The 13,822-nt window shown below is 54.4% G+C and overlaps 1 protein-coding gene across 4 annotated transcripts in view; it reads left to right on the top strand.

The window, feature by feature from the left end:
• Window positions 1-13,822, top strand: part of EEFSEC (eukaryotic elongation factor, selenocysteine-tRNA specific) — a 248,973-nt gene that overhangs the window by 212,574 nt on the left and 22,577 nt on the right. The window contains exon 7 of one of the 4 annotated variants that reach the window (XM_053218850.1): window positions 5,096-5,559. The exons of the other annotated variants lie outside the window; for them this stretch is intronic. Coding sequence (XP_053074825.1) covers window positions 5,096-5,106 — 11 coding nt within the window. The 3' untranslated portion in view covers window positions 5,107-5,559. Of the gene's footprint in view, window positions 1-5,095; window positions 5,560-13,822 lie in introns of those variants that run through there. 4 annotated transcript variants of the gene reach the window in all.

A 13,822-nucleotide genomic window follows, 5' to 3' on the forward strand; every position in this document is an offset into this window, starting at 1 on the left:
ATGACTAAGTTCAGGTTGTGCGTTTTTGGAAGGAACCCCACAGAGGCCCTCTCGTGTCCTTCTTAGTGCACCACCCAGGATGCATGTGACGTCAGTTTGCTCACCATGCGTGATGTAGTTGTGATTTCTGGTGAAGGTGGTGGTTAGCAGGGTCAAGGAAGAGATGAAGTCAGCCCGTGGCCCAGAGATGGCTGGTGTGGAGGGGGCTCAGGGCCGCACAGCTGCTGAGCTGTGGCCCGCATTGCAAGAAAGGGCGCCAGGAGGTCCCTTTGGAAGTCAAGGTTAAGGCCCTGGTCTGGTAGCAGTGAGGCAGAACTGGCTGCAGGGGACCCGATCCAGCGGTGTCCTGCCCTTTCCCATAGCCCTGTGGAGGCTAAGCCAGGGCCTGCGGGGAGGAGCTGCTACTTGCCAAAGCCTGCAGAGCCCTCTCTCTCTCTTTGTCTGCCTCTGTCTCTGTCTGTCTCTCTCACTCCCCTCCCTTTGCTCCAGCTGTGGCCCTCTCCTGTGACTAGCATCAGCCTCGAACACAGAGAATTGGTTTCTGCCCCTCCCCAGGGGGAAACAAGTATGGCAGAGATGACTACAGAAAGTTAAGCATCATGATGGGTGGACAGGAAGGATGAGGTGACCACTCCAGAGTGGGTGGGAGTGGGATGGAAGGTGCCACAGACAGTGAGTCTTGAGCTGGCTTGAAAGTGCGGGGGTTTTCCCAGCTAGAGAAAGGGAGGAAAGGCATTCAGGACAGAGGGAACAGAGTATGCTAACACACAGAGGTTGGAAGGAGTGTGGCATATTTGTTGCTTCTTCTGATGTGTGGGATGTGTTCTAAATGCATTATATGTTACTAACTTACTTTTTTAATATTTAGTTAGTTAGTTATTTTGAGAGGGAGGGAGGGAGGGAGGGAGAGAGGGAGGGAGAGAGAGACAGAGAGAGAGAGAGAGAGAGAGAGAGAGAGAGAGAATCAAGCAGGCTGTGCACAGTCAGCTCAGGGCCCAGCGTGGGGCTCAGTCTCAAAAACCACAAGATCATGACAAGAGCTGAAACCAAGTCAGATGCCTCGCCAACTGAGCCACTCACGTGCCCTGTTACGAATTCATTTAGTTTAGCGTGTTTAAAATGGTGGTTTTGGAGGAGTTTTTTAAAGCAGTGGAACTTTTTCCCCTGAGGTCTTACATGGAGTCAACCACAGTTGAGCCCCCTGGAGGTCCTTCTTGCTGTGCACCTTCAATCCCAGGCCTGAAGCCCTGAACCCCACGCTTGGCACCCGACCTTTGTCAGGTCAGGGTTCCTTGGCCTCGGCACTGCTGACGTCTGGGGCCGGGTCGTTCCCTGTGGTGGGGGCTGTCCTGTGTGCTCTAGGATGTTAAGCAGCATCCCTGGCCTCTGCTCACTGGGTGCCGGTAGCATACCATGCTACCCTTCCAGGAAGTGGGTGGTGTATAGGCCAAGGACACGGTGGGAAAGCTCTCCCAGGCAACTGTTTGGAGAGTGAGACCGAAGGCCCCAAGCCTTGGGGCAGTGGGCGTGTGGAGAGCAGGGCAGGGGCAGGGTGGATGAGCTGCAGTGACTCCATGCCTGCTGGGTGCAGAATAAGGAGGGCTGAGCAGGGGGCATCCCAAACAGACTCCACCCCAGCTGCCTCAGATTCCCCTGTGGCCAGCAGAATGGGCCTCAGGAATGCCTCCAGTCGCAACCCACTCAGCCCAGGCACCTGCACTGCCTCAACACTATAGTGCTGTGCCTATTTCTTCCCTTAGGCCTTGTCTTCTGGAATGTTCTCTGGGTGCTGGGGTGATGGGAGGTCCTGAGATCTGGGCCCAGCAATCATGAGGGGAGGGAGAGGCTTTTTCCAGCCCGACATGTGCTAGAAACACAGCACCTTTATTTACCTGGATTCTTACAGGTTGAGTGAAACTTCTTTGAGAAGTACTTCTCTTTGTTTAGCACTCTCTAGAACTCTCCAATTTCTTACCAGTTTGTGGTTTTAGGGAAAATTTCATTTTTTCCGTATACATTTATGCTGCCTAAATAAAATCATTACGGTAAACTGGTTATTTGCTTTAATGTTTCAAGCAGTGCTAACGGGAACTTTTGTGATTGGCTCAGTACCGTCTCTCCAGAAAGCCTTAATGTAACAGACAACCAGCAGTCTTAAATACCTGAAAGAAAGTCCCAGAAACCAGAAGCCAGCCCCACATCCTATCACGGAACAATCTTGGCTTGGGCAGTCCTGCCAGATGTCGTGTGTTAATCCCCAGTGCCCTGGACTGCCATGGCAGTTGGTCATGCACCCCAAACCTCGAGACCTTCAGAGACACGTGTGAGTAACAAGAGTTAACCTGTGCATCAGCTCCCCAGATTCTGAACTCACCACATTAACCGAAACACTTAACACATATTCAGAGAGCCTTGGTAATTACAGTTACTGACAAGGGGGTGTGGCTGGCCTTCCCAGCCGAATGCTGGAGCGCAGAAAAACCTGCGACCGGAGGGCCAACCATGGCGCAGACTGGTACAGCCTCTCCTGCTGGCCGGTCTTCAGCCCTTGCTGTGTGCCAGACTCTGGTCCCGATGCTTTACGTAAACGATGCTATTTAGTTCTTACAATGGCCCTTGGACTTGGGAACTACTTGTAGGTTAAATCACTCGCCCCGGGTCTTACACTTGGACGGCCCTCTGACTTTGGCGGCCACACTACACCCAGCCTCCTGGGAAGGACCATGGTCAGGACAAAAGGGAGCCAGCCCAGCACATGCTTCTGCAAGTGATCCATGCAGGCGCTTAGAATTGTGTCTGTGAGGTCAGCGCTAGCCCAGAGCTTGCTGCCCCTGCTGTGACTGCTGCTCCAGCAAGCCACTGAGCTTTCCCCGGGCTCCTCCCTGTCAGCAGGTGCTCCTGAGGAAGGCGAGGAGAATAGCGACCGCAACACTGGTCACTGCACCAACACGAGCCTTTGGAGAGCCATCTCAAGGCTGAGGATTTGGTAGCCAGCATCTCACTTGGTCTCCATGGTACAGATGTCTTGATGAGGCCCTACACAGGTCACAGAGCTGAGCATTGGACGGGAGCTAAGTCTGGACCCCACTTTGTCCGACTGCAAAGCTCCGGTCTTGATGCTAAAAGAGGACTGGGAGACAGCAGAGTGTAGAATTCCAGGGGGTGTAGAGCCAGGCAAGCCAGAGCAGGGAGAGAACCCGGCACCCAATGCGTAGGCTTGGGGCTCACCTCGCTCTTGCCCTCGTTCTCCCCTGGGGCCCTCTCAACAGGCCACACAACCACCTGAGTCAAGTCTAGCTCACTTGGTGAGCTGCAGATGGCCATTGGCTTGCTTAGGCAGCTCCTGTCCCCAGGCAGCCACTCGTGGCTCACATAGGGCCCAACCCTGGGCTGAAGGGGCTGCTGCTGCCTGCTAGTGAGTCAGGGACTTGTGGCTCCTAGCTGAGCTCCTGTGGCCCCATGTTTATTTATTTGTAGCTCAAAGGTTGGGGTCACCACCTGTACCTCCCCAGAGAGCTCTCCTGGCAGGACTGGGTCACTTCTGGATGGGAGTAACCAGAAACATCAGATGCCGTCTGTCAATCCTAAACCAGTTCTCACTCATTTATATAAGTTGCATGGTTTCATTAGGGAGAAAGCTTAGAAATCTGGAGAAAAAAATGCTACCCACAATCTGCTCACCCAGTGGCACCCCAGTAGACTTTTGGTTACATCTCTATCCAGGATTTCTTCAGGTGTCATTTGGGTGGGGGCAGAAAGAGCCCAGGGTCGAGAGTGAGACTTTAAGTACCCCCTGTCATTGACAGCTGAGACACTGGAGCATTCCTCTGCCTCGCTGGGCTTGTGTGTCGGCTGTGCAGGAGGGCCAGTGAGAGAGTGACATGGGCCATGTGTGTGAAGGGCCCGGCCCAGATTCAGTCAGTGACTGCATTGCTGTCTGTGGCACAGCGCCACTCCCCTGGCTCACCCTGGGTCTTCCCTTGAGGTCGTCTGTCATAAGAAGCTCTTCGTGTTGGTGCACAGCCTCCCTATACCTCCCTCCCAAAGGCTACGTGGTGCTGGGCCGTGTAACCATCCCGCACTTAATTTCCCGTCGCCCTCCTGTTCGGGACCCACGTGTTTTCTGATTTTTCCCATTGGGGCTAACATCTGAAGTCATCTTTGAACTTCTGCATGCCTTTCTCAGGCACTGGGCTTTGGAGTTGGGCCATTCTGTCTGTGGGCACTTCCTGACCGTCCCATAGATTAGTTTGCATGAGCAGATGAGGGGAGACTCGGGGAGACCCCATCCCCGTGCCTGGCAGGAGTAGGGGCTCAATACATACATGCTGAATAAGGGCGTGACGGAAACTGGCTGGGACACGTGAGTTCCTTCAGTGTCTGTGATCCAGTATCAGAGGGAGAATTTTTAAATGTATGCGTGGAAAACACTTACGTAGTTGGTACTGTGTGCCGTCCAATGTTCTGTATTTTGCATATAACGATGTCATTTCATCTTTGCAACCGACGTGAAGGAAGATGCTATTATAGTTATTGAAATTTCCATTTCACCAGTGGGGAAACAGAAGCACAGAGTTTTATAATTACAGTTATTGAAATACAGTGATTGAAATTCCCATTTTACCATTGAGGAAACAGAAGCACAGAGAGGTACAGGAACATTCCCACAATCACACAGCACTGGGATTGGAATCTAGGCCGTTTGGCTCCAGGGTCTTTGCTCTTCCCCCTCTGCTCCCTGCCTCTGACAGTTCACCTTCCTGTCCACCTGCTCCACCCGGCCTGAGCTCAGGGCCCAAGGTGAATTCCAGAAGTTCCAGTTTGGGCTCAGTCCCCCCTGGGGTAAAGGAATGCCCTGGACCTCAGCTTTCCTATATAAAAATGGGGAGCGCTCCCCATTCAGGGTTGTGATGGAGAAATGAGAAAATGTATATGATGTGCCTGGATCCTTGTCAAAGTTCAGTCACTCTGAGTTCCCTTCCTCTGCACAGGGGCAGGGGGCCATGAAGCCCCTCTGACTCACCTGGGGAGTCAAGCATCGGGTAAGACAGTTTAGTATTTGCTTTTAGTGAAGTTTCGTGTTTGTGTTTCTCAGGAGATGGGTAAATGTACTAACTCTTCAGATGACCTCTTCCAGCATCTGGCTGTTGGGTAAGCACTGCCTTCTGTGGCTTCTGTAACCCCTGCTGAGCAGCCCCTGGCTTGTCACAAGAGTATGCCAGGCACTGGCACTCAGGAAGCTGCTGTGACTGGCCCTCTTGTCTGGACCAGAGTCCAGGCTCATTCGCATGGCACTTGGCTTCTTCCCACTCTGCCTTCCGCCAGCCTTCTCCACCACTCCTGCCTTGCCCGTCGTGGCCGTATGCTGCCCATCCGCCTTTCGTAGACACACAGCGGCTATCCCTCATTCTGCCGTTTGTGCAGGGTCCTCTGGGCTCAGCTCAGATCCCTTCTCCTGTCCGCCATCCCCGCCTACAATGCCACCGTCACCTCTCCTCACAGACAACTCTGGATCTCAGCCGCATCCACCCTGGTGCACCGCTATGCAAGGAGCAACTCGGGGGCCGGGGGGGGGGGGGGGGTGGGAGGGGGAGGGTGTCTTTGTCTTTACACGTGCCGATTGCTCCTTGTTGAAGGAATGGGTGAGCGAGCATGCTGCTCCAGACGGTCACCTGGGTCACCCCAGTGGGCCTGAGAAATGGACTAGATGAAGTCGCCGTTGCAGGTAACGGAACCTTGACTCGTTGACCCATGTGCCCGAAAAAGTCCAGCAGCGGTGCTCTGTTCTAGGCACAGCTTAGCTCTTAGATCCCAGTGTCCTCAGGTCCAGCCCTGCCCTCCCCCAGGTGGCTGTCCCCAGGCAGGCTTTCCCTTGAGTGGTCTTCCCTGCTGCAAGTCTAGTCAGGGGAGAGAGATTTTCTTCTAGTAGTCTCACCAAAGTGGAGCCCCACTCCCATTCCAAACCAGCACTGTGGCTGGAGGCGTGCACACGCCCTCTGGCCAGCCTGTGTCATGGCTCCTCCTGGCACCAAGGGTAGACCCTGCTTCCCCAGGGAAGATCAGGACCTGTTGCAAGCAGCAGAAACAAGTGGTCACTGCAAGCAGGCATGCCCAGTGATGCTGTCCTCGTGCTGGAACAGCCTTTCCCTCCCCGCCTCACTTCTTTCTGTTCAGCCTCAGGACAGCGTGAGATGCCCTTTGTAGGACTCCCTTAGCATCCTGGGCTGCCTCTTTCCCTGGGCCCCCTGGACTGCTCTGGCCTCTCACCTGTCTCCCTGGGTGCCTCCCCCAGGCTGAGATCCCCAGCCAAGGCTTCCTGGGTCCCCAGGGCCCCATGCAGGAAGCCCCGACTAAGCTCTGTCTTGTTAGCTGCATACATGGTGGCCTTTGAAAGACCCATGTCCTTTCGGCTGTTGCAAACCTTCCCTCTCCCCAGTCGCAGTGACTGGCCTGATCGCAAGGATATGTCATTTATTCTCATCAACCCTGGCATGCTGACTTGTGAGGTGGGAAAGCAGTAAGGTATCAGAGTCTGCCAGTGGCCTAACCGGGTCTCTGACTGGGCAGTGTTTGTGACTCTTGAGCAACAGGAGAGAATTTCCCATTAGAACTGTGGTCTGTATAGGTGATTGTTCTGGTCCTAGACCGCCCAACTGGCCTCCTCTCGTCCCAGCCGGGACACACAGTCTCACACATGGGGGCAGGCGCTATTTCCAAATGAGATGTTTTAGGTGGTTTGAAACAAAATCACAGCCTGTTTTTTATAACCTAAAAGTAACGGTAATATTCATTCAGGGAAATTTACATTTGAAGAAAAGTAACAAGGAGGGAAACAGGTCTCCCATACCCATCATTAATATTTTCACTTGGTTTCCTCTGCCTTTTCTTTGCAAAGGCTGCTTTTTATGTAATTGAGATGATACGATGTGCACAATCTTGTGCGGTGGTCCAACCAATATTATTATGCAAGCTTTTATTCTTGTTGTTGTATGTTACCCCATAGTCTTCGGGGGGCTGAGCAGTGCACTAAGAGCCTGCGTCCTGACCTCAGATCAGAGCCTGGCCCACATTCCAGCATCTTTACTCACCAGGTCTATAATCTTGGGGAAGTGACTGGGCCTCTCCAAGCCTCGGTCCCCTCATCCATAAAATGGGGATAACAGGCATGCCCTATGTGGGTGCCCTGCGATCTGAGTGCACAGTAAAATGTACAAGCACGTGTTGCACTCAGCACAGTGCCCGGCACCCTTCAAGGGCACGATAAACCTCACTGTTGTCACCATTGCCGTGACCGTCGTCTTAATGGTGTTGTGATGGCAGTCCCCGCGCCCACCCCCACCCTTGGCCGTACCACAGCCTACTGTGTTACACATTCAGGTGTTGACAACTCCTCTATCATAAATAACATGGCTGGGAACATCTTTGCGTATAAATCACTCTCTTAATATAGGGTGTTTTTCTTCAGATGGATGCTCGGAAGTTGAATTGCTCTGATTTTTAACAAGAAAAGACCGGTAAACATTTAAATGTTCTTCAAAGCTCCTGGCAAAGTGATCTCAGAAGTGGCCCGTCATTTTATACTGCTGTCAGCCCTGTGCGAGGGCACCGGCTCTTTTGCCACCTCGCCAGCACAGGCTGCTCCTGTGTTGTTGATCCTTGCTCAGTTTGACCCGTGAAAACCAGCATCTGGATGTTTTCATTTGCGTTTCTTTGGTAACTGTCTTGCCACATCTAAGTTTCTTTAAAGAGGTCTAGAAAAGAAGGTGAGTGGAGTAGAGGCTGTGGTTCACAGCCCGACATGCTCACGAGGATCTGCCAGAATTCCCCACTTTGCCTTCCTACCGTGGGGTCTGAGTACCTCTTAGATGCCGACCCTCAGATACCCAGAGTGTAAGCTCTGTCTCCCCAAAGCCCTGCGCAGGAGTCTACCCAGACAGACAACCCTTCATCCACTGTGGCTCCCACATCTCTGGTCCAAAGGTCTCTTTCACCCAACACAAATCCCTCAGTGCCAGAGCCCAGGCTCTGTCCTCAGCTGCTCAGTCCCCAGGCAGGCCAGCTGCGTCATGGGTGGGCAGCTCCATCAGTCCTCCGGCCAGGGCCGTGGAGGTGGTCTGAGACAGCGCAGGAGGGAGCTGGGGACTTGGGGCAGGGGGCTTCTCCGAGCCTTAAAGGATGAATTACCCTTTGCTAGACTCAAGAGCTGCCTGGGAGCCCCGTGAGAGCAGGAACCACGTCAGATCTGTGCACCTGCACATCCCCAGAGCTCTGCACACCTGAGGAAAGCAGGCAGGCCGGCACACCTGGCCAGTTGGGAGGCACAGAGGGAGGCAAGGAGATTTGGTATGAGGCTGGGGGGTGGGCTGCCCGGGGCTCACCACCAGGCACTAGGGAGCCACCGAGGATGTTAGGCAGAGGAGGCCGGGGTCTGAAATGCGCTCAGGGATGATGAGGGTACTGGTGCTCCGAGGGGGCTGGCGGACTGCTGGGGAGCCCCTGACAGTTCACAGCAAGCACGGCAGAGCAGGCACAGGGCAGGAGGCTCCGGCAGCCCCCTGCGTCCCCAGGGCTCCAGACCGGTTGCTGGTCCACTGACAGCTGACTCCCCTTGTGGAGCTGACTCCTCCCACACGGGGGCCCAGAGCCACACTGTCAGGGATAGCTATGGACAGCCCCCAGTGACCTCCAGGGGAGGGTGGGCTCTGCCCTAGTCTCAGGCACTCCACTGTGTTGTGCTCCAGACTCTGAAAAGCACTTGGCTGGGAGAAAAGAGAGTTGAGGAGAGGTGAGGGGTGAGAGTAGAGGCTTCAGAAACTCCCTATAAAAATGAAAACAAGCCATCCGTCTTCCTCACTGGCGTCTTACCCCGACGGTGGCCTTTATGGATCTTGCCCCATGTCTGTGGGGAAGGCTGCTCTGAAACCTAACCCCGCAGCCAGCTAGTTGCTTCCAGCCCCCCACTTTCTGGGAGGAACCGCCCCTGACAAGGGCCAGCCTCTCCTGGAAGCCATCCTGATGGAGGAGGACCTCTCACCGAGAGCAGAGAGCACTTCGGGGTGCCTTTTTTTCCCCCAAACCAATGACCAACCTCCTCCCCTTTGGCCATCGAAGCATTTCAAAGCAATTGTAAAAATTATATGAACCCCATCGAAGACTGTTACAACAATGTTTATACCCGGTGTTTGAAACAAAGACAATGATATTATAAATAATTGTAGATGATGAAGATAGGCAAGGAAAAATAACATCATTAAAAGAATTTTACAAGACGGACCGTTCACAAAGATGGATGGAGTAACACAATACGTTAAAAATATCTGCAATTAACATAAACACAGCGCAGTGGACAGAAACCATCTGCCGGCCAGCCTCACCCTGGGCATGGTCCCATGTCGTCCACACAGGGTGGTACCAGGGGCTTCTTGCCGTGGCCACGGTGAGAAAGGAGCCCCTGGGAAGAGTTCGTCTGGGGCATGTGCCCTGGCAGCACACAGAGGCCTTTGGCCAGGGACCTCATGTAGAAGGAACTCCATGAACAAAAGGGAAACTGAGGACTGAGGAAGTGTCTTCTTTGGGGTCATAGAGCTTCCTCCAGGAACCCTGCCCTGACCCCCAGCGAGATTGAGCCTCATCAGCTGTCCCTGTGGCTCCCACCGCTGCACAGCTCTGCGACCTTGTTTCCCCCATATCAGAAAGGATCCTGTGGCTACTGGCGCCTCCCAGGCCGGGTGTGTCGGCAGCAAGGGGGTAGAGATTCGTGTGGTAGCAGGTGCCGAAGGCCCGGCTTGACTCAGCCACGGTCTCTCGTGGGCAGATAAAGAAGCCAAGGCCGGAGGAGCAGGTACCTAGGCAGGGGCAGAGACCACCCAGAGCACAGCTGTGGCGACTTCACATCTCACATCCCTGCACCTCTTTCTCCTTGTAATCAGTATTCGATGTTCTAAAAATAGAAATAAAATCTGTAAGCCTGAAACACTTAGGCCAGACAGAACAGAATGGACAGTCCTGAAACCAGCAAGAGCAAAGAGATGTGAGCGTCTGTCACCTGCTCCGGTCCCCCTCTCTTTTGTTGAGACCAGAAGATTGCTAATAAGTGGAAGCCCTTCCCACCCCCCACTCCCCCACTCTCCCTGAAGGCAACATCCACCCCCCTAAGCTGGGGACCCCATGTCCATGTGCGTCTTTGTGCTCTGCCTACACACCATTGCATCCAAACAGTGTCGACGGTTCCTGCGTGTTTCAGTGTTTCCATATCCGGTCTCACACTGAACCAAGTGTGGATGGGACTCTTGCTGTTCTAGGCCACATTTCCGGGTGAGATTTATGTGACTGCTGTGTGTTAGCCCAAAGTCTGAATGCACCGTGCTGGTGTGCCTGTCACCCGTCTGAGACGGGGGCCATTTCCACTCTTGCCCTCCACTGAGCAGTGTCAGAGCATTGCTGTAGGCAGGCACAGGAGCGTGGTCGTCTGGTCCTAGAATGTGCAGAGCTACGGGCAGGGCCAGGGCCTGCTGGCCTCTCCTCTACCCTCACCCCACCACCCTTACCCCACTCACCATTTCCTGCCAGAGAAGAAGGCAGTCCCTGGGTTTTCGGAGGAACTTTCTCCCCGGATGCTTGTGTTCAGCCCAGGGTTCTTGGAAGCTCAGGATTGGCCCTAAATATCAGGACTTTGTGGGAATCCCTCCAGCCTCTCCGGGAGAACTGGGGGTTCCTCATCGGCTCTTGGAGGTGAAGGGAAGTCTGGGTGCTTAACTGGAAATTGAGCTCCTGGTTCACTCTGTCTGATTTCTGCCAAAGGCCGTTTCCCATCTGTGACTTGGAGTCAGATCCCTGTGGGCTCCTAAGTCCTCTTGGTGGCCACTTCATAGATCCATAGCCTGTCGCCTTACCCAAAGGATGGGAAGTATGTGCAAATGAGGTGAGCTGGGATCTGGATGCACCTGTCAGTGCCAGGTGCATAGCTGGCCCTCCTCCACCCGTGTGCTCGTCTTTATTGTTGTTAGAAAGGGAATAGCCGCGTGCCACAGACTGGCCACCAGAGCCTGGCCTTGCCACAGGCAGGGGGCGATTTCTCTGAGGCAAGGGTAGGCTTTGGGCAAGGAAAGACTGTTCTTTACATGCAGCTTGAGCAATGTAGGCTCTAGAGTCTGAGGCTTCTTCATTCATGTGTTGTTCACCTCTTCTGTGCCACGCCCTTGGCTCAGGCTAGAGACTCAGTGGCAAGAGAAATTGCTCTGTCCCTGCCCTCTCGGAGCTCCATAAAAGGGAGGGTCAGACAGCCCTGAGGTGGCACATACTTGCGGACAGATGGGCACTACAGAGGAAGAGGGCAGGTCTGACAGGGAAGGGCAGCTTCCTGGGGCCTAGGTGAAACCTGGAGGACTTTCGATGAAGCAGCATTACAGTGAGACCTGACCCATGATCCAGAGTTTACTATCGTAGCCAGGAGGGGTCTGTGTAAAGGCCCCGAGGTAGGAAAGGCAGTGAACAGACGGGCAGGAGTGAGTCATGGGAGATGCGGTGAGAGTGGTTGGCATGGCCCACTCCCACCAGGGCCTGGTGTGGACTTTGTCCACAGCCCCAGGACAGGAGAAGGCACTAGAGACAGGCCTGACCATACGTCTCTGTGAGGCCTCTTCCTGGGTGACTTCTGGCAACACCCTCGAGTCTCAGGGTCTCCCTTTCTCAGTGGGGGTCCTAACCCCCATGCCCGCGGATTGTTATGAAGAATAAAGCCCCTGATAGTCTTTGGCCTCCTGGTAAGCCCCCTGGGCTGCTACAGGAGAAAAATCTAAGGCCTCAAAGCGGAAAGCTCCCTTTAAACGCCTGGACCTTGAGGCGCGTCTCCCGGGAAAATAGGGTGCCAGCTGGAGGCTGGACCCGAGGCCCTGTGCCCGCCGAGGGCAGACCCTGTAGCCAAGAGCCAGAACACGTGGCGGAGGAGGAGGCAGCGTGCCCAGAGCTGAGATGCTGGCGGTCTTGGCCAGGCTGTGGGATGCAGGTCCCTGCCCACTGGTGCAGGCTCAGAGACAGGCCACCCTGCCTGCCGTCCTGTCCCACTCCCACCTGAGAGCACGCGGGCCGGCAGGGGACCGTGTGGGCTGCACGTGTGTGCAGGTGCATCTGAGTCTCTGTGTCCACAGATGTGAGCATGTGCCAGTGAGTGTGCATCCGTGTTAGTGAGCGTGAGGCTGTGCCAAGGTGTGTATGTTGTTTTTTTTTCACAGAAGGGAGGTGAGTGAGAGGCCAGCTTCCTGACAGGGCAGTTATAAAACATTCATAAAACTTTTATTGGACTTGCCACCCTTCCAGATAAATATTTTTCGATTTTATGGTCTTGTTTTAGGGCCCTGAGCTTAATCATGGCTTTGTAGCAGCCTTTAAAAAAAGTTAAATATCGTTTTGGCAAAAGGAGCCCCCTTCCCCCTACCCCTGCCAAAGGCAGCCTGCACTCTGAGCTCATAAATTCCCGCCACTCTCAACTCTTGCCCTTTCTCCCTCCGTGTCCTCACAGCCGTACGAGGGTGAACCTGAAAAAAAGAGCAAAGAGAGGGAAGAAGAAATAACCCCTACCCCTCTCCCTCCTGCTGCCCCACAGCCCCTCCCCAGCCTCATGGGTGGTGGAGGGAGTGGGAGGCACTCGGCCCAGCTCACGGCCATCCACAAAAGGTGGCTAGCAGAGGGTGTGGGTGGGCACCATCGGCTTCCTCCCTCAGAGGGGCAGCCGCCGTGGCTGGCAAGGGCGAGCTGGGCAGAGCTACCTCCCCTGGCCACACCAGCCTCCCTCCTGCCCCGTGAGGTCCCGCGTGAAGCCCCCGCTGGCGCCCCCCTCAGATGTTAGCATCTGGGCCTCAGACCAGCCTACCTGAGCACCCCTCCCAAACAGCACCCCCACCCTGGACCCGGTGCCGTCGCTCTTTGCTTTGTTGTATTTCTTTCACAGAACTCTCCGAAGCGTCCTGCTTCATTCATTTACTCATTGTAAGGCTGTCCCCATTACAAACATAACCTATACATTGCTGTGTCCCCCACTCCCAGAACAGGGTCAGGTGCACAGTAAGTACTCAGTAATTGAGATTTATGCTATGGGCTGAATGAATGGTGGACACCAGGGTGATAGAGTTTGTGGTGTAAGAATCAAAATGGCTAATACTGCTCTGACCTCGCTTTGTGCTGGACACTAAGTGCTCTACATTCTAACTCACCTAGGCCTTGCAACAACCCCGTGAAGTAAGGTCTAGTGCTGTCCCCACTGTTGGGGTGAGGGCACTGAGGCACAGAGAGAGTCTGATGTCTTGCACAAAGCCACACAGCTTATCTGAGCCCAAACCAGGGTTCGGGTCCTAGCAGTCTGAGTGTGCAACCTGAGCTCTGGCCATCACACCTGATTCCTGGGTAAGAACAAGCACGAGAAGGCATGTGCCCTTCGGGCCACCGCAGCCTGGACTGAGCCCTGTCCAGCAGGCGTCGGCCAGTACTTGGGCCAGAAGCTCTGAGGCTGCAGGGCCGGGGGTGGGGGGCTCAGGCTCAGAGGCTTATCCCGCTGGATTGCCAGTTTGGGTGCCTACAGGGGACAGGCAGGTCACAGAAATGAGGGGAGCCAGTCTCAGGTAACAGAGTGACACAGACTAGCTGGTGGGCCCACAGTGCAGCACAGCCTGCCCCACCCCACTGCCGCAGGCTGGGAATGTGAGTATAGGTCCTCCGGCTTTTCAAGACAAGCTAGAAATTCAGAATTGTATGTCACATGTCCTGCGTTTGCAGGTGAGTGAGTCATTCAAATATTTCAGAAATGCCGTGGAGGCTGGTTTCCACTCTC

This window comes from Acinonyx jubatus, chromosome A2, assembly GCF_027475565.1.
Source record: "Acinonyx jubatus isolate Ajub_Pintada_27869175 chromosome A2, VMU_Ajub_asm_v1.0, whole genome shotgun sequence".
Classification (NCBI taxonomy): Eukaryota; Metazoa; Chordata; class Mammalia; order Carnivora; family Felidae; genus Acinonyx; species Acinonyx jubatus.